The following is a 21,581-nucleotide window of genomic DNA, read 5'->3' on the forward strand; positions in this document are numbered from 1 at the left end:
GTCTGACGTTCGTGCGACATGAGTACCATAGACTGCAACCGTAGACTGCAATGTAAACCCTCAAAAGTCGCATTAAAGTTGCATCCTAATGTTATCAATGCGACAGTTGTGCAACAATCAAAGTCAACAGCCAAATTCGCATCCATGTGGCACCCATCCAAAGTTGCATCAAAGTTGCAATCGAAAAGTTGCAATGAAAATCGCACAACTTTGGAATAACACAAGTGTGAATGGAGCCTAAAATGGAACACAAGCGAGGATTAAAGCTCCATTCATGCTTGTACGACTTCAAACTACGACTTTGGTGCAACTCTGAAGCAACTTTGGATGGGTGCAACTTGAATGTGACTCGTTGTTCCTCTGCAAAGTCGAACCAACTGTTGAACCACTGTTGCATGTAAAACATTCAGGTACGCCTTTCATGCAACTTTTGAGGGTTAACATTGAAGTCTATTGCCTTCATGTTGCATGAAAGTCGAACTAAAGTAGTGTATGAACTACTTTGTAGCCGCTGTGACTTTAGGTCGCACATATATGAATGGTTATCATTGGAAAACATGGGGTATGACTTGTCGTGCAACTTTGGTGTCCAAAGTCACATGACAACTTGAACATGTGTGAATGGGATGTGAAAGATAAAGAAGCTGTATACTCAGTAGGTGATTAAATCAGCTGATGAAAGTGCTTTAAAAAACTGAAGGTTTAAAGTATATGTGAGCCCCTATCTGTTAAACATTTGTGTGTGTACAGTATATGTATTTACCACGCTTCTTTTTAAGTGACTTAAAAATTGCACCAAAAACATTTCTCAGATGTGTTTTTAAGGTGCTTTGCAGGTGCTTTGCAGGTGTTTTTCAGGCGTTTTCCATTGATTTCAATAGGAAGAGGCGTTTTTGGGGCGTTTTTTTTTAACTCCCCAAATATGCTGCAAGCAGGAGTTATTACACTGCACCACAAGTGCAACGCCTCAATGTAAAGACATACATAGACATACATTCACATACACAGGGAAGCAGCTTTCTTGAGCTTTTCAGGTGCAAAAACGCTTGAAAAACTCCTCAGTGTGAAAGCAGCCTTAGTGATCACATAACCTCTGTTCTCAGCTGCATAAGGAGCTTAGAGTGGTGGGGGTGGAGACTGCAAGGGGGGATGTGTCAGCAGGAGGCAGAGAAACAGCAGTACACTGATCTTCCCATGATCCAGACCCTCCCATTCAGAGTCAATATCCAAAGGACACAAAACAAACACTGAGCAAGGAAGGACTCAGTAATGTATAAAAGTGAAATAAGATGATGATTCCTAGATAGGTTGCGTTATAGAATAGAATAGAATAAAACAGAATAGAATACAAAAGAACAGCATAAAACAGAATAGAATAAGAAAATAAAAGAACAGAATAGAAAAGAATAGCATAAAACAGAATAGCATAAAAAGTAAAAGAATAGAAAATAAAGGAATAGAGTAGAATAAAACAGAATAGAATAAACTAAAACTAAGCAAATAAAGGAAAGTAATAGAAAAAAAATAGAATAAAAAATAAAAGAATATGATAGAATAGAATAGAAAAAAAGAATAGAATAGAAAAAATAGAGCTGGCTATACTCAAGAGTTGCTTCTGGCCAGCTCAGTGGAGTGCTTTAAAAAAGTCCTGGATTATTTCTTAGATACACAGAATATAACTGGATACTAACATTTATAGGTAAAGTTGATCCAGGGAATATCCGATTGCCTCTCGGGGGATCAGGAAGGAGTTGTTTCCCCTGCAGGAGCAAATTGGATCATGCTTTGCTGGGTTTTTTTGCCTTCCTCTGGATCAACTGTGGGCATAGGATTATAACTATTTTTTTTTTAATGGTTGAACTGGATGGACTTTTGTCTTTTTGCAGCCAGACTAACTATGTAACTATGTTACTATTCTCTGAGGATGGCAGCCTCTGATGCACCCCCCATCATACATTAAGACTGAAGAACTTTATGGACTACGTCTGATTGCTGTCTCACTCCCAGTGCTCTCCCAGTATTTCTATATGCTGTTTATATGTTTGCTGGATACCAAACCTCTGTGCACCAGAATCTCTCTATTTATATTTATAGAAAAAAATAAAATAGAATAGAACGAACATAGCCGTCATCCGAAATTCAAATTTTGGATGACAGCTATATATATGTGTTTTTTTTAAATATTTTTTCTATTCTATTACCTTCTTTTCTATTCTATTCTTTTGTATTCTAGTCTTTTCTAGTCTATTCTTTTGTATTCTAGTCTTTTCTAGTCTATTCTTTTCTGTTCTTTTCTATTTCATTCTATTCTGCTATATTCTATTCTTTTATCTTCTCTTCTATTTATTCTATTCAATAAAGTAGCCCAAGTAGGAATTATCTCACTTTTATACATTACTGTATTTATTGCCATATGTTTACATTTTGAATTCAAATTAATTTTTGAATTCGGATAATTTATATTGGATTCAGATTAAGGGAGGATATGATCGACATGCCTTCCTCTGGATCAACTGTGGGTATAGGATTATAACTTTTTTTTTGTTCTTCCTATGGTTGAACTGGATGGACTTTTGTCTTTTTTTCAGCCAGACTAACTATGTAACTAATTGGATTCCTTGAAATGCGTTACAATTGTGATTCAGCAATTCATCTGAATTTCAAAATAATGAAAATTGTGTTTTGAATTTTGATTCGTAGGGAAACGAATGGCACATGTCTACATGCCACTAAGCCTTGGCACCATGGGTCTCTTATGGCAAATAAAAGCTGGAAAAGTTGCATATAGTGTCCTGTGCTCACCTCGGGGTGGGAGTCACGCTCTTTATGTTGTGCCGGGTCCATCCCGGCTGATTTGGGGTCCTCAGTGTCCCCGGAAGCACTCATGATCCACTGGTGGGTTGTTCTTCTCTTCTAATCCACATAGATTAGACTGCTTTAGGGAAGGATGACGGTGCTCCTCTGTCTGTCCGGTCTTCCTCACTCAGACTATCTGTAGAAGGAGAAGTCCCATGATTACATTGTGTATGTTCTGTACACGGACTCTGAACCCGGATCTTTGCATTAGTCCAATGTAAATATTGGAGAGGCACACCGCGCTAAATTAAAACTGGACCGTTGTGTAGTAACAGAATTGATCGGGTCTTCGCCTTATCTCCCTCATTTTACTAAGACAAAGGGTTGTAATGTCACTGAATGTCCGCAGCACCCCTGCAGCTGGTCCCCCTGGGGGGATTCACAGGTTCTGACAACCTTAAAGGTTAACTCCATCTTCCTGGACAAACAATAGCAAATCAAAAATAATATATACAATTGCTGCACAAGCCGTATTGTCATTGAATGCTATTCAAAGTTACCTTTGCTTTTTATTGTAGTTTTATATAAAATGCAAAGCAATATAGCAACCTAGAGGTGTTCTGTACGCAACTGATGTACAGAACGCCCCAGAAATGTCATTTCCTGCTTATGTGATTGGCTTACTGATATTTCTGGAAGTCTACACTAAGATACAAGTCAGATTTTTAGACATCTCCTGCAATAGGAATTTCAGTTTTGGTCAGATACTCCCCAGGAGATAAATACTTCTAAAGAGGTGCAGACCCAATAACTTTCCTCATCAGAACACTGAAAATGCAAAAGATGATTACAATGAACCTGACTTTGTCAGAGCCGGTATCCAAGAGACGTGAAATAAACACAGAACAAAATTTTTTTCTGGGGGGGGGGAGGGAGTTGGATAGTATGTGGCGGGGTTGGAACTTCTCATTTTTGTATGCTGTGGTGAGATTCACCCTCTCTGTTTGTTTTGGTTATCACTGTAAATAGGACAAAGTAATGGGAATCGAAAATGTTACAATTGTAAATCTACACAATATCTTTGTTCTCTGCAGAGCAATCCATGTTTGGATTTCTCTTTAGAGAACAATTGATAGGCGGTGAGGAGGTGTTGTATCACCTCCTCACCAGTGGTTTTAGCCCCTTAAACCCCTCACTTGCACACCTCAACCATGCTATGAGGCTTACTGACAACATATAAAGGGCTTGACAAAAAATGTTTGTGGGCCTGAGGCAGAGATTTTTTATGTTACATACACCATATTGCCAAAAGTATTGTCCCCGCCCTCCAGATCATTGGATTCAGGTGTTCCAATCACCTCCATGGCCACAGGTGTATAAAATCATCACCTAGGCATGCAGACTGCTCCAACAAACATTTGTGAAAGAATGGGTCGCTCTCAGGAGCTCAGTGAATTCAAGTGTGGTACCGTGATAGGTTGTCACCTGTGCAATAAGCCCATCCGTTACATTTAATGGCTACTAAATACTCCACAGTCAACTGTTAGTGGGATTATAATAAAGTGGAAGAAACTGGGAACAACAGCAACTCAGCCACCAAGTGGTAGGCCATGTAAAATGACAGAGCGGGGTCAGTGCATGCTGAAGCGCACAGTGCGCAGAAGTCGCCAACTGTCTGCAGAGTCAATAGCTAGAGACCTCCAAACTTCATGTGGCCTTCAGATTAGCACAACAACAGTGCATAGAGAGCTTCATGGAATGGGTTTCCATGGCCGAGCAGCTGCATCCAAGCCTTACATCACCAAGTGCAATGCAAAGCGTCGGATGCCATGGTGTAAAGCACGCCGCGACCGGACTCTAGAGCAGAGGAGACGTGTTCTTTGGAGTGACCAATCACGCTTCTCTGTCTGGCAATCAGATGGACGTGTCTGGATTTGGCGGTTGCCAGGAGAACTGTACTTGCCTGACTTTATTGTGCCAAGTTTAAAGTTTGGTGGAGGGGGGATCATGGTGTGGGGTTGTTTTTCAAGGATTGGGTTTGGCCCCCTAGTTCCAGTGAAGAGAACTCTTAAGGTGTCAGCATACCAAGACATTTTGGACAATTTCATGGTCCCAACTTTGTGGGAACAGTTTGGGGATGGTCCCTTCCTGTTCCAACATGACTGTGCACCAGTGCACAAAGCAAAGTCCATATAGACATGGATGAGCCAGTTTGGGGTGGAGGAACTTATCTGGCCAGAGTTCGGACCTCAACCCCATAGAACACCTTTGGGATGAATTACAGCGGAGACTGCGGGCCAGGCCTTCTCGTCTGACATCAGTGCCTGACCTTAAAAATGTGCTTATGGAAGAATGGTCAAACCTTCCCATAGACACACTCCTAAACCTTGTGGACGGCCTTCCCAGAAGAGTTGAAGTTATTATATCTGCAAAGGGCGGCCAACTCAATATTGAGCCCTACGGACTAAGACTGGGATATCATTAACCCCTTGGCGCCGGTGCCTCCCGGCCTTCTAAGGGTTTCAGAAGCTGGGAGGCGGGGTTTAGGGTCATGTGACTGCGTGACGTCACATGATCGGGAAAGGTCCCGATCGAAAGAGAAGATCGGGACCTTTCTGTGAGTACCAGACATGTGTGCTGGGAGCGTGCAGGACTTTTTTAATAGAGTGCAAATGTGCGGCCGCTCGGCGTCTAGGCCCAGACGCCGGGAAGCCACACATTTGCGTTCGGCCGGCGTGAAGAGGTTAAAGTTCATGTGCGTGTAAGGTGGCCCAATACTTTTGGCAATATAGTGTATGTGAATAATTCTGTTTTTTTTCTCAGAAAACAGATTCAGGTCTTTTCCCCTGAATCACCCTCATCTCCGCCCTCTACCCACCTACAAGCTCTGTCCCCTGTCCCCATTTCCTACCCACCTCCAGGCATTGTCCCTTGTTCATGCACCCTGCCCACCTCCCAGTACTGCCCCTTTTAGAGAGTACAGAACCAAGTATCATGTTGTGGTAATGTGTATGGAATTTGTTAATGTAAACAAGGAAGGAAGTAAAAGAGACCCTCTGCAGCCAGTGTCCCCCCTCCCCCCCAGCAACAACAGATCCTCCCCAACAACAAATTACCCCCCAGGAAGAATAGATATCCCCAGGAAAAAATAGATTGCATGAGTAAAAATAGTTTCCCTCGGCAACAATAGATCCTATCAGCAAAAATATTTTCCCGCAGCAGCAATAGATACTATCCACAAAAATAGTTTCCCGCAGCAAAGATAGAACCTCTCCAGCAACAATAGATTTCCAAGCAGTCAGCAACATTAGATGCCTCTCCTTGACAACAGTAGATCCTCCCCAGCAACAACAGATTGCCCTAGCAACAATAGATCCTCTCCAGCGACAATAGATCCCCATCATCAAAAACATTCCTGCAACAATAGATCCTCCTAGAAACAATAGGCCCCCGGCAACAATAGATCCCCCAGGAAAAACTGATCCCCAAGCAATAGATTCTCTTTAGCAAATATAAATCCCCAGCAACAACAATATCTAAGGGCTCAGTCTCCCCTGACTAATGTAAACCCCTCCAAAGTGAGGGAATCCCTGGTTGGTCACCAGAATTAGTATCTCCATTGGAAGATTTCTCCTCTATGTTCTGGGGAAAACCTAAAATTTGATATTTTCTTTCACTTTCAGTGAAAACATTAAACAGGGCAGATAGTGAGGGTGAATCTACCTAACAAGGACACAGACAGCAATAAAAACCTGACAGGGGTTGTGATCCCTCTGCACTCTATTCAAAACTAAAATAAAAAGTTTTGCCTTTAGGTCTACTTTTAGTATCTCTAAAACTATACATCCACCCAAGCCTACCCTATCACAGGGTGACAACACTGCCAGCTTTTCACTGCAAGACAAAAAAATGTTGTCACCCTGTTAAAGAAAGTGGAAAAATACCAGACCCACTGGCAGGACCGACAGGAATACAACAATGTTACAGGAGATGGAGAAAAACAAAAACAGTTCTCACCCATAAATCCTCTGTAGGTCCCATTCACTTCAGCGCATCGCGCTAATGTGCATTTTTTTACACTTTTTGTGTGCATTTATTACGTGATAGCAGAGGATAGCCCTTTCACTGCAATGGGCTGCCCTACACGCAACAAATGCGCCAAATAAGCTCCTCCACCTTTTTCAGGCAGTGAGCCTCACAGAATTTTTCACCATGTGTTTTGGCACGCAACTGCTTGTCACATTCGAGGTGCCTTTAACAATAAATGGCACCACAAAGGCGATTCACATTTGTAGTGCATTTTATCTCCTATTCCTACAACACCCAGGTGCGAATGGGGTCTAAAGATTATAGATAGAAAAAAGTTATGCGAACTTTCACGAAGAGCATACTTACCCTGTAATGCCGGGTCTCTTCCTCTTCTAGATATCAGCAGTGCAGACACTTTGGTGTCACACAAACACAGCTGGCAGGTGGCTGGTCTAGAAGGATCTGCAGCGATGTGCTAACCCCAGATAGACGTTGTACAGGAAAAGGATCTGAGTCTGCATTCCGATTTAAAGAAACCGATGGCCTCGTTGCCAAATCTGTCTCTGTTTTTTACTTTTTCTATGCAATAACAAATGTGATGCAATAAAAAAAACACCAAAAAAAACAGACGTTCCCTTTCCTTATAACGGAAAACATTTTTCAGCCAGGATCGCACTTTTTTAAGGCGTGGGTCAAAAGTGTAACTATAGCTCACGGGGTCCCATAGCAAAATTATGATCCCCCCATGACCTGCCTGTTGTTATTGATCTCAACATAATGTAGGTCTAAAGGTTGGTTAGCACTAGGAATTGCACAGGAATGTGCTGCGTGTTCCTTCAGTGCCGTGCAATTTGAGCCCGTTCATTTTTAAAGGGTTCAAATCGCACTGCACCGCACCAAAAATAGTGCATGCACTACTTCTGGAGAAGCACTGCAACCGGATCGTATGGTACTTCTATATCAGTGGTCTCCGAACTGTGGCCCTTTGCTTGCCTCTATCCGGCCCTCGGAGTACTATTCCTCCCACCGATACCAGTAAGGAGGCACCATTTCTTCCACTGGCACCAACTATGGGGCATTTTTCCTTCCACTGATTTAAACAATTAGGTACTATTCCTCCAACTAACACCAAGGATGGGGCACTATTCCTCCAACTAATACCAAGGCTGAGGCACTATTCCTCCAACTAATACCAAGGATGGGGCACTATTCCTTCCTCTGAAACCAATGATGGGGCACTATTCCTCCCACTGATACCAATGATGGGGCACTATTCCTCCCACTAACACCAGTGATGGAGCACTATTCATCCCACTGACACTAGTGATGGGGTACTATTCCTCCCACTAACACCAATGATGGGGCACTATTCCTCCCACTAATACCAATGATGGAGCACTATTCCTCCTACTAATGCCAATGATGGGGCACTATTCCTCCCACTGTTGCCAATGATGGGGCACTATTCCTCCCACTGACACTAGTGATGGGGTACTATTCCTCCCACTAACACCAATGATGGGGCACTATTCCTCCCACTGACACCAATGATGGAGCACTATTCCTCCCACTGACACTAGTGATGGGGTACTATTCCTCCCACTGACACCAATGATGGAGCACTATTCCTCCCACCGACACCAATGATGGGGCACTATTCCTCCCACTGTCACCAATGATGGGGCACTATTCCTCCCACTAATACCAATAACTGGACACTATTCCTCCCACTAATACCAATGATGGGGCACTATTCCTCCCACTGTCACCAATGATGGGGCACTATTCCTCCCACTAATACCAATGATGGTGTACTATTCCTCCCTTTAATACCAATTATGGGGCAATATTCCTCCAACTAATACCTATGATGGGGCACTATTCCTCCCACTAATACCAATGATGGGGCACTGTTCCTCCAACTAATACCAATAACTGGACACTATTCCTCCCTCTAATACCAATGATGGTGTACTATTCCTCCCTTTAATACCAATGATGGGGCAATATTCCTCCAACTAATACCAATGATGGGACACTATTCCTCCCACTGACACCAATGATGGGGCACTATTCCTCCCACTAATACCAATGATGGGGCACTATTCCTCCCACTAATACCAATGATGGGGCACTATTCCTCCCACTGACACCAATGATGGGGCACTATTCCTCCCACTAATACCAATGATGGGGCGCTATTCCTCCCACTGACACCAATGATGGGGCACTATTCCTCCCACTAATACCAATGATGGGGCGCTATTCCTCCCACTGACACCAATGATGAGGCACTATTCCTCCCACTAATACCAATGATGGGGCACTATTCCTCCAACTAATACCAATAACTGAACACTATTCCTTCTTCCACTGTCTACAAGCACTATGTCATTTGTTTACTCCTACTAAGCTTGGGACATTTTCTACTCCCACTGGCCACTCTGACCCTCCTAAAGTCTGAAGGACAGTAAACCAGCCCTTTGTTTAGAAAGTGTGGAGACCCCCCCTGTTCTATACCATGTGATCTGGTGCAGGCAAGTGCACTGCACTTGGGCCTGCATTTGGGGTGTCGTTGACTTAACATTGACACCCACTGCAGATTGCAACTGCAGTGCATTTTGAATCGTGCATGGAACGCAATCTTTCCACACCACATTCTGGTGGGAACGGGGCCTAAATCAAGGACAGGTAGCTCACCAAATTCAAAGCCCTCTAATCCCTCCCACCACCACAGCAAGTAAATGCTGAAAGAGGTGGTACTGTAGTCACACAAAAAAAAATATAATAACCATCACAATATATTATATAATGACATAATTGTTAGTACTTTGACACGTTACTCTATAACCCCAATACAAACAGCTGTCTTATCAGTTTTTAGCTGAGGAGACACACAGATTTTTGCAGCCTGTGGAAGAATGCATTATGCATACAAGGCTTAATTTCAGTGCTAGCTGGGATGACCAGAAGCTCTGAAGACAATAAATCTACACTGCTAACAATGCCAAACAAATTCTGCTAATTGCACTGCTCGCAAAAGAAAACCGGTGACTAATGACAGTAATTCTGAAGTTTCCTGTATGTGACCGAACTCGGTTCCTCTTCACTGGAAATATCAAAGGGCGTACAGGGTGAGGAATGGATTTTTGTTATCTCCACAGGTACACAGATTTTATATATTCAATTTGCTTCAAGAGCCCCCCATAGTAATGGCATAACTAGAACCTTTAGGGCAAGAAACCATGAAGCCCCCCCCCCCATCCCTGGCCAGGGTCCTCCCCTCCGATCCCAATGGTGGAGTGGCCCAATCGCAAGTGTGTTCTTTGTGACCCTGGTCGTTCCGCCACTGGTGTCAGTAGTTTTTTTTATTTTTGTTATTTTATTTTTTACAATATTACTTTTTAATTATGTATTACAATTTTTTAGTTGGGCTTTGGTGCGATATCAGGTGTCTAAACCAAGGGCGGACTGACAACTCATGGAGCCCCCAGGCAATAGGGGATCATGGGGCCCCTGTGTCCTTGCCCAATCTCAAAAAAGCCTATGAAAAAAAAAGGTATCAGGGGCATCCCATGGGGCCCCCTACTGACCCCGGGACCTTGGGCAGTGCCCGAGTTTCCAAATGGTCAGTCCGACCCTGGTCTAAACAGACCTCTGCTGTTCCATCTTTGAGATATAGAAAGGAGATTGAGGACACAGCCCTCAATCTCCATATTTGCAGCCTCAGCTGCCGAGAATGAATGGACAAGAATAGCTCTGTACAGAGCTTCCTGTCCATTCATAAACTGAAGCATAGTAAACACAGTTATGAATGAACAGAGTCATCGGTACGGATCACTGACTGTGTTCATTAAAGCAAGGAAGGTGGCAGTAAATTACACATTTACCATCCCTTTTCCCGTTCTCCATCCTGAGAGCATCCCCTGCAGCGGGTGGCGGGGGAGGGTGTAAGCCGGCAGAGCTGCGGGGGATGAGGGGGGTGGCCAACAGAGAGTACAGAGGGGCAGGAGAGCACACAGGCAGGCAGCAGAAAGAAGCTGGATAGGAGGGGTATCTGTTTAAAGAAGAATCATTCTCTCCATTATCCTCCTGCAACCGCTTAATGCCTGCAGGAGGGAGAGGAAGAGGCATTTAGTGGCTTCAGGAAGAAAATGGAGTGATTGGTTCCTCTCTATTAGCCACTCTTCCTATCAAAGTGTACAGGGGGCCAAACGGGGTGCCGGGTCGCAATTGTGACCCCTGCAACCCCTGTAGGTATGCCCCTGCCTCATAGCCAACATGGACTGTTATGGCAATTGTTAGGCCACTAGCATGGGTGCTTTCATAATAATATCTTAAATTGCCTCAAGAGCCCCCCCAGTGGGGCCCCTTTCACCTCCAGATCCCACAGCAGCCAGGTGGGCCACTATGGCTATTGTTATACCACTGGTGTGTGGGTGATTTCATGCCAGTGTCTTAAATGTCAAAGTGCTTTTGCAAGATCTGCAAATAAATTCTGCTGCACATAAGATTTCTTCACAGCTTCTGCAGCTCATGAAAAGGTCACGTATTTCTTGCAAAGCCTTGCAAACCTGCAAACAACAAATATTCTAAACTGGGCTCTTAAATGAGTTAAGCAAAATATAGCTTTTTAAATACATAGCTAGATAAAAGGCAGGAAAATGAAATATTTTAGAGTTTAGGATAGAGTAGAGAACGGTTAGACCCAGCAAGAGAATATTTGAGAGATGCTGGATTTTCTATTCTTATTCACATGATCATAAACAGGAAGTTTTCGAAAAAGCTTAACGTCTTCGGTTAGACAGCTCCAAAAATATACAGGCTGCCTCAAACTGCTACCAGAAAGTGACTCAGATGTAAACATACACAAATAGGCGCAGAGGAAGAGTTCAGAAAAATGTTAACAGTTCACAATTCAATCATGAAAAAAAATCTAACGTGTTTCAGGGGCAACAATTCCCTTCATCAGGGCTTAGTATAAGAGAATGGAGACATAGAAGGGTGCAAACTTTAAATTAAAACCACAGAGCGTTGTATTTATTCTGATTCTCCTTTTAAATCAGATAGGGGACCCCCATCACTTTGGGGAGATTTTTTGTCACTTCCTGTTGTATCTCCAGGACAGGAAGTGAATGGAGACCACCCTAGCAGGACACAGATAGAAAATAATAACCTGATAGGGGATACCCATCACTTTGGGGAGATTTCCTTAGAAAAAAGAAAATCTAACATGTTTCAGGGGCAACAATTCCCTTCATCAGGGCTTAGTATAAGAGAATGGAGACATAGAAGGGTGCAAACTTTAAATTAAAACCATAGAACGTTGTATTTATTCTGATTCTCCTTTTAAATCAGATAGGGGACACCCATCACTTTGGGGAGATTTTTTGTCACTTCCTGTTGTATCTCCAGGACAGGAAGTGAATGGAGACCACCCCAGCAGGACACAGATAGAAAATAATAACCTGATAGGGGATACCCATCACTTTGGGGAGATTTCCTTAGGGAAAAAAAATCGAACGTGTTTCAGGGGCAACAATTCCCTTCATCAGGGCTTAGTATAAGAGAATGGAGACATAGAAGGGTGCAAACTTTAAATTAAAACCACAGAACGTTGTATTTATTCTGATTCTCCTTTTAAATCTGCAGACATACACTGATCAGCGGCAATAAGATCTCTCTGGTTTAAATTTTAAGTCCTTACAAGTTTCCATTGTCTTGTTCCAAGCCCTGATATAGGGGGTTGTTGCACCCGAAACCTGTTGTATGTTTTTATGATAGAATGAACTATTATTTTTTTTATTAACTCGTTCACCTCATGGGTTTGTGGCCATTTGTGTATGCTCACATAGAAGTTTTTATTGCCATCTGTGTCCCCACTGGGATGTTTTGCCCCCCTCTTTTTGTGCTGGTGGTCACTGCCACTGAGACAGAAAGTGAGCAGAAATCCTAAATTTTAGAGTTTTGGTGACAAATGTCTAAGAGGGAAAATAACTAAAATAAAATGGTGTAGTGCTAAATAAATACTAAACCATGTGCATCAATAGATGAAAAATAAATCAATGTATGAAAAATAAATAAATCAATACATATATGGTATATAAACACACACAAGTGAATTAACACAACCTATAAAGTGACCCCCCAGCTACATATATATCCCCAATTTGGGGGATTAAATGCAAGTGAAACAGGTGATTCCCTACTCGGGAACACAACTATACAAATGCAAGTGTACAATAATCATAAACACAATATGTGATAAATCAAAAATGTCCACTCGAATTAAAGTCCAATAAATCCACTAATTCGTGCGCCATATTGGGACACCAGGAACCATGCAAGTACACCCATAGTATGGGAAAAAGCTGGATGTACGTTTATATCATGTGACTGGGCAATTTTATCATGTTTTGGAGCAAATAAAAATACTGGTTCACACTATGGAGGATGTTTTTTGTCTTTGCTTTGGTGTAAGCGGCTGCATAAGAGTACCAGGTGATTGGAGAGCTCAGGTGGATTATTAAATCTGCTGGAGTATCCAGGAGGGTCCTTTTGGTGACGTGGTAGTTCCTGTGCAAACGTGGTTAATCCATAAAGGGAGCTAGCCCTTGTGGTCGCTGTGAGGAGGTGAGGGGGCACTCTGGCCACTTGAGGATATAATATCATGAGTTGTTTGGCACCATATTCACTTCACGCTGTGCTGATTCGAATTACACGCGATTTATTTATGTTTGTGCACAAATTAGTGGATTTATTGGACTTTAATTCGAGTGGACATTTTTGATTTATCATATATTGTGTTTATGATTATTGTACACTTGCACTTGTATAGTCGTGTTCCCGAGTAGGGAATCACCTGTTTCACTTGCATTTAATCCCCCAAATTGGGGATATGTATGTAGCTGGGGGGTCACTTTAGGTTGTGTTAATTCACTTGTGTGTATTTATACACCATATATGTATTGATGTATTTATTTTTCATACATTGATTTATTTTTCATCTATTGATACACATGGTTTAGTATTTATTCAGCACTACACCATTTTATTTTAGTTATTTTCACTTTGTGGTTAAAGGAGGGTGTGAACAGCTTAAGGTAGGGATTATCCATTTAAGCGCAGGGGTCTTATAAATGTCTAAGAGGGGATTCCCATCACGTCAAGATTTCCTCTTGTTTCCTATTGTGTTTCCAGGACAGGAAGTGAATGGAGACCACCCCAGCAGGACACAGATAGAAAATAATAATCTGATAGGGGATACCCATCACTTTGGGGAGATTTCCTGTCACTTCCTGTTGTGTCTCCAGGACAGGAAGTGAATGGAGACCTCCCCAGCAGGACACAGATAGACAATACTAATCTGATAGGGGATACCCATCACTTTGGGGAGATTTCCTGGCACTTCCTGTTGTGTCTCCAGGACAGGAAGTGAATGGAGACCTCCCCAGCAGGACACAGATAGAAAATAATAATCTGATAGGGGATACCCATCACTTTGGGGAGATTTCCTGCCACTTCCTATTGTGTCTCTAGGACAGGAAGGCAAGGGAAACCACCCCTGCAAGACACAGATAGAAAATAATAATCTGATAGGGGATACCCATCACTTTGGGGAGATTTCCTGGCACTTCCTGTTGTGTCTCCAGGACAGGAAGTGAATGGAGACCTCCCCAGCAGGACACAGATAGAAAATAATAATCTGATAGGGGATACCCATCACTTTGGGGAGATTTTCTGTCACTTCCTGTTGTGTCTCCAGGACAGGAAGTGAATGGAGACCTCCCCAGCAGGACACAGATAGAAAATAATAACCTGATAGGGGATACCCATCACTTTGGGGAGATTTCCTCATAGGGGTTTTAACAACTAACTACTCTATCCAATTTTTTTTTAAATGTGTTTTGACTTTATGTAGACTATAATGTTTTGTAGGGGTGAGCTGAATGGTTTTTATTGCAATAATCCTGAACAATTCAAGCATACATGATCCAGTCATGCAGGCATCCAAGAAAAATATCACTACACTTAGATACAGTGGGGCAGCACAGTGGCTAAATGGTTAGCACTTTTGCCTGGCAGCACTAGAGTCGTTGGTACGAATTCCAACCATGGCACCACCTGCCTGGAGCTTGCATGTTCTCCCTGTGCCTGCATGGGTTTCCTCTGCATACTCCGGCTTCCTCCCACACTCCAAAGACATGCTGGTAGATTAATTGGCTCCTGTCTAAATTGGCCCTAGTATGTGTAAATGTAAATTATGGACCTTAGATTGTACACTCCTTGAGGCTTGGTTCACATCTGTATGGGTGGTGCCGCTGCGGGACCCGCACAAAAATACCTGCAGCCGCACCACCCGTACAGAGGAATGCGGGACTCGCGTGCGGGTGCAATTAATTCTAATGGCACTCCGTCCTCACTGGAAATCACAACCGTACTGGGAATCGCAGTTCCCGTGCGGGCTGCGATTTCCGAAGAAGTGCAGGGACTTCTTCCCAGAGTTGGCCAGGGCACGGGAGTCCATTTAAATGAATGGACTTTTGTGCCCGAATAAAACGCGGCCCGGACGGGGTGTAAGGGTTAGGGATTGATGTAATGTAATACATATATATTATTATATTATACAGGATTTATATAGCGCCAACAGTTTGCGCAGAGCTTTACAAAATGAAGGTAGACATTACAATTATAATACAATTTGGTGCAAGAGGAAACAGAGGGCCCTGCTCGTTAGAGCTTACAATCTAGGAATATATATATATATATATATATATATGTGTATATATATATAGATATATATATGTGTGTTTGTATATATATATATATGTGTGTGTATATATATATATATATATATATATATATATATATATATAGTAAAGCGCTGAATAAATTGACGGCACTATATAAGTACCTGTAATAAATAAATAACTTAAAAAATAAGAATGGTCATCTAATAGTGAAGTTCCATTTAATTACATACTGTATATTTTACATGTATGCCTTAATTGTTCAGGAAGATCAGTTGTGATGACAGCAGCTCCAGCAGACTCAGATTTGTCACTCAAGTGACACCTTATAATATTTCTCTTTGCTCCTCCCCATCAACTTCATAAAAGGTTATGTAGGGAAGTGAGGGAAAGGGTAAAGGAGCTAGGCCAGCGCGGACAGCAACTAGAAAATCCTAAAAGAAGAGAGGGCTATGACACACTGGAGGAGGCTGTACTAGGAAATTGACTCTTCCTGGAGTAGTCACATTTTCTAGCGAGTTGTTTGAAGGCATAAAACATATTAAAGGAAAAGGAAAACCCTGTAGGTAAGTATTTGAAATACTTGATTTTTCTGTGATTTACCTGCAGTTTTTTAGGTAATAACAGGATATTTTTAATGGGTGTAGCATCATGCTAAAAGTTAGTTGTTGGGTTTACATCCGGTATAAAAAGTCTGTTTTGCTTGTGATTTGCCTCTCATTGCGGAAAATAACATTTGTTTTGGAAAATAAGGACCATTAAAGCTTAGTGAATTCAGTAATTTCTCTGTTCATTGCATCCTTTTTCCTGCCCTTTCATCTGTGTCTAGTAGGTTGATTAGGTTTATGGAATTAAAAGAAATGTGTGCATAGCTGAGTAAGGGGAAGAGCACATGAAGGTAGAATGTGATTGTAAAGTAGCGTGACCAGGGGTATAACCACACACTATGGGGCTCCCCAGCAAAGCTTTATTGGGTGACCTCCCTGCTGTTATTGATCTAAACATTAATTATTTCTGTGCTGCCACAGAAGCCTGTTTAATTTCGTGTCCTTGGTATGTTCCCCTGTTCCCCCTCCCTATTGGTGCTAGTTGTCAGTCTTTAACTAGACTCTCCATGCCTCACTCCAAGGGCTGGTTTGCGTCTGTATGGTGTGTTTTAGGTGCAATTTACATGCATTTAACATGTGTTACTGTTTAAGGCTAGAGCCAAAAGACTGAGCTTTGTGGAGGACTGGAACCTGCTGAGAGATTGAGCCACCAGGACCGGACGCTAAAGCACTGCAGACCCCCAAGTGATCTGGATCAGATCCCTGTGTGCCAGGGGGGTTGAACATCTGTGCTTATCTCAACACTGACACAGTTAATGCAGGAGAGACCCCCCTTGCTTAATAGTCCACTAGCCAACTGCTGCACACTCTACACTTGCACCACCTACAGAAGAGCCCCAACCATGGAAAGCCGGCCAACACTGACAATTAGGTGCAAGGTACTTTGCAGCTACTTCCACTGATTTTACTGTTGTGGGTTTAGTAACACTTTACTTTTCTGACTAAAGTTCCACTTTAATGTTTACTTACAGATGATCGATCTTGTTCTCCCCACTCCATCCTGCAGATGGCAGAATGTAACCAGGTTGGATGCATGGTCCCAGAAACTTATGAACATGCACTCCCAGCTGTGCTCCCTACTCATGTATGGGAAGTTCTCTTTTGCAGAGGGTGAAAGTGAGTGGGCTTCCAGCGGCGTTCCAGTTGAATTAAGAAAAAATAAAAGTCATCAGCTACAAAAACTGTAGCTGCTGACTTTTAAAATACAGACACTTACCTGTCCCTCAGTCCAGAGGTGTCCTCACCAAGGCTGGTTTCATCAGCCATCTTTTCTCCCCGTTGCCGGCATCTATAGTGTGGGCACCCAGCTGTGGAAGCTTGGGACCAGAAGACTACGGGGACGGAGGGGGGAGGACAAACTCTGCTTCTGATTGCCTTAGGTGATCGCAGCAGAAGTGGGAGCGGGTACCTGTCAAATTTGGGTACCCGCTCCCCAAAGGTGCCAATCCTTAACAGGAAGCAGGGGACAAAGCCTTAAACTTCCACTTTTGGGTGGAGCTCCGCTTTAACTGCTCCCAAACCACACCCACTTTCCAGTCTGTATATATGCAGGACTGCCCACCACACCCATTTTGTGGGTAGGTCCTCTACATACGCAAGGACCATCTACTTGCAGCCCTGATCCCCGCACTCATGCATTTTTGAGCTACCAAGCATGTGCAGTAATGCAAAAAGGGTTAATGCTGTGATCGTGGGACGCAGCATCAACGGGACGGATGGTCAAGATGCGGGTCCCTTCCAAAAAATCTGGAAGAGTTGGCATGTATGCATTTGTGGAAAAGGACCACAGGCTAGGATCTAGAGCAGCAGGATACCAGAGCGAGCAACCAACTGCCCATGTTCAATGTAGATGTGAACCCCAACTGAATGAAGCTTTGTTTACTGAAGCACTGGCTATCAAAAACAATCAACTTTTTTTTTTTTCAATAAAATAGTTGTTTTCGTCTTTTTATCCTTTGTTTCATTTCAGCGTTGCTGATCACTTGCATCCTCTTTGCAGCTACTTCTTACACACTAGCACTCTTTGCATGGCCTTTCCCAAGGCGGGTTTCCTGCTGCTGGCAACATACCTGAATAATGTGTGTTGAAATGATGACTTGTAATCTCCATTAGAAGTGGTGTGCACAGGGTGACAACACAGGAGAACATTTGATAGACAAGGAGAGAGTGTTGTCACCTTCTAACAGGAAGTGCCTGAACAAGGACCTTCAAGGAAGGATCGCCCAGTATTATTTTAATGAAACCTGCAGATTTCCAAAAATTAGAAAACTTATTTTGAAGCTAAACAAACTTTCATCTGAAATTAGTTAAATTAAAGCGGATATGAGATTTTAGCAATTGGGTTTACAGCTACTTTAATCGTCTTTGTCACATCCTTTCTACCACTTGCCCTCCAGAGGATATACCCCCCCCCCCCCCTCACCAGGCCATTTTTTGCGATACGGTGCTGCGTTACTTTAACTGACAATTGCGCGGTCATGCAACGCTGCACTCAGATGAAACGTATGGCCTTTTTTCCCCACAAATAGAGCTTTCTTTCGGTGGTATTTGATCGTCTGTGCGATTTTTATTTTTTGCACTAAAAAAACTATATTTTTGACTTTTTGCTATAAAACATGTCCAGTAAAAAAATGTAAAAATCTAATTTTGTCATAAATTTAGGAAAAATATGTTCTGCTACATGACTTTGCTAAAAAAAAAATCGCAATACGTGTAAATGAATTGGTTTACATGGAAGTCATAGCGTCTACAAATGGCGGTATATATACTGGGATTTTTTTTTATATTAGTAATGGCAGCGATCAGCGACTTATAGCAGGACGGCGGCGGGCATTCTGACACTGGGGGGAACTGACTTGGACATCCCCAGTGACACCAATACAATAATTAAAAGCACTGACACTGTACTAATGACACTGGGCAGGAAGGGGTTAACATCTGGGGCGATCAAGGGGTTAACTGTGTTCTGGCTGTGTTTTACTGTGTAAGCACATTGCTTTGTATTGCTCTGCTATGCTATGCAGAGCAATACAAAGCAGCCTGCTGGAGCTGACAGGGAAGAGATCTGTGTTGTTTACATACAGACCTCTCCTCTGTCAGTGTTCCTCGGCAATCGCCAGGTGTCGGCGTTGAATTTTTGGGCAGGACCCGTGATCGACAGCTGTAGCCGCCAATGGCGGCACGGGTAGGGCAGTGCATGCGCGCGCCCCCTATCCAGAAATGCGAAATCACGTATATATACATGATTCTGCACAGCCCTGCCGCCCTGTAGCAGTAGTTCTACTATAGGGCGGTAGGGAAGCAGTTAAGTTAAATAACTTAAAGAAAAATATTACAAATGCCACATGTCACAATATTTAGAACATACGTATTTATGTAATACCATTAGGCACTCTCGCCTTGCAGTCCTTGGCTTTATGTTTTTACACTGGGTTATCTGCATGGAGTTTGTATATCTTTCCTGTTTTTGTTGAGGTCTCCTCCAGATGTTTCAGTTTCCTCCCAGAGTCCAATGAAATATTGGAGGATTAACTGACCTCCATCTAAACTGACCTTAGCATATGTGTCTTTATTGTGGCAAGGACACTAGACTGAAAACAGTGATGTCAGATATTTGATGTACTCTACGACGTGCCAAAGAAAGCATCACATATCCTTCCAGATGACACCTAAACTAGTGACACCAAACCATATCTGTATTCTCCAAAAATATTCCATTCACATCCACTACTTAATGTACTTAATAGTCCCGTCATCTATTTTTCATGAAAATGAGTTTTTCTGCCTCCTTGTAGCATCCTCTCGCAGCTCTCAAACAGGGGTGGACTGACAACTCATGGGGCCCCCGGGCAATAGGGGATCATGGGGCCCCTGTGTCCTTGCCATAATTCAAAAAAGCCTATGAAAAAGGTACCAGGGGCATCTCATGGGGCTCCTTACTGACCCCGGGCCCTCGGGCAGTGCCCGAGTTTCCAAATGGTAAGTCCGCCCCTGCTCCCAAAGCTTTCCTTTTCCCCCTCACTTCCCTTTGTTTGGAACAAGCAGTGCAGGTTACTGGACAAGCTTTCAGAAGCTGCTCAAAGCCAGGCAGTATGGAATTACCGCGCTGGTACACAGAAGATGGGAACCGGCAGGGTCATATTGATTCAGAAACACTGTTTGCCAGGAGAGATGGATGCCGCTCAAACCAGCCCAATGATAGTGTCAGTGTTGGTCTGAGCCTCCGCCCCGATGCAGAAAGCTCTGAGCCCTGATTGGAGGGAAGGGACACACACCCCTTTACACAGCATACAGGAACAGAGCTGAGGCTGTCAATTACAGGCTGTGTGCTGGAACTCCTCCCATGTCACCTTTTTTCTCTTGGTGTCAGGAAAACTTGTCAGAAGTGACTCATCCTGAGAGCAGAAAGAGGCAGCAGACAGAAATGACACTTAATTCTCTGGATTGAGACAAGTACACACTATAGAGGGATATGCTTTGTACATATTGCATGTCTGAGGTTTACAACCACTTTAAGAATACATACTTGAACAGAATATTTTCTTTTTAGCGTCACTTTAATTTCACATGTTAAGTTTTAAAACCTCTGCTTGTGTTACAGTAAAGATGTAACATGTTAGTTTAATTTAAAAAGTCATTTTGCTCATTTGAAATCAGCAGGTGTCATTAAAATAGTCCCTGGTGATCCTGCCATGAGGTCCTTGTACAGTCACTTCCTGTTATGGGATGACAACACTCTGTCCCTGTCTCCCAGCCGTGCTCCTGTGTTGTCACCCTGTTACACTCTGTTCCAATAGAAAAACGCAGATAAGCTGTCACAAATTGTACAAGTATGGCTCACTGGGAAATTATATGGAGCGAAAGACTGCCGTGAGTTTAGACAGGAAGTGGTTTCAAAGAGGATGTAGGAGATCAGTAGCACTGAGAAGCAATGAAGAATAAAGAGTGAAAGTAGTATTTTATTTTTGAGAAATGTAATTGTTTATGATAAACAGTGCGTTAGCTAAGGCTTCATTCACACTTATGTGACTTCAAAATCTTGCGATTTTCATTGCGGCTTTACAGTGCTACTTGATGCGACTTTGACACGATTTTGATGCGACCTTGGATGCATGCGAATTTGATGCAACTTTGACCAAGGATGATTGTTTGTGCTCTACAAAGTTGCACACAAGTCGCATGTATATCATTCAGGCGAGACTTTTATGCGACGTTGGAGGGTTTACATTAAAGTCTATGGGCCTCACGTTACATAAGAGAAAAGAGTAGATTAAGGGGGGACATAATCACCATGTATAAATACATAAGGGGGGATATGATCTCCATGTATAATACATAAGGGGGATATGATCTCCATGTATAATACATAAGGGGGGATATGATCACCATGTATAATACA

General features: G+C 42.8%; 1 protein-coding gene across 3 annotated transcripts in view; it reads right to left on the minus strand.

Moving 5' to 3' along the window:
* GPSM3 (G protein signaling modulator 3) overlaps window positions 1-21,581 on the minus strand; it is a 68,822-nt gene that overhangs the window by 23,479 nt on the left and 23,762 nt on the right. For 2 of the 3 annotated variants that reach the window (XM_089693913.1, XM_089693914.1), the window contains exon 2: window positions 2,803-2,992. In XM_089693913.1, the coding sequence (XP_089550039.1) occupies window positions 2,803-2,886 (84 nt within the window). In that variant the 5' untranslated portion in view covers window positions 2,887-2,992. Of the gene's footprint in view, window positions 1-2,802; window positions 2,993-7,191; window positions 7,318-21,581 lie in introns of those variants that run through there. The other variant, XM_089693915.1, reaches the window with a different exon arrangement.

The sequence above is a fragment of the Staurois parvus genome, unplaced genomic scaffold (genome assembly GCF_062004578.1).
Source record: "Staurois parvus isolate SC_StPar_1 unplaced genomic scaffold, SC_StPar_1.0 ptg000640l, whole genome shotgun sequence".
NCBI lineage: Eukaryota > Metazoa > Chordata > Amphibia > Anura > Ranidae > Staurois > Staurois parvus.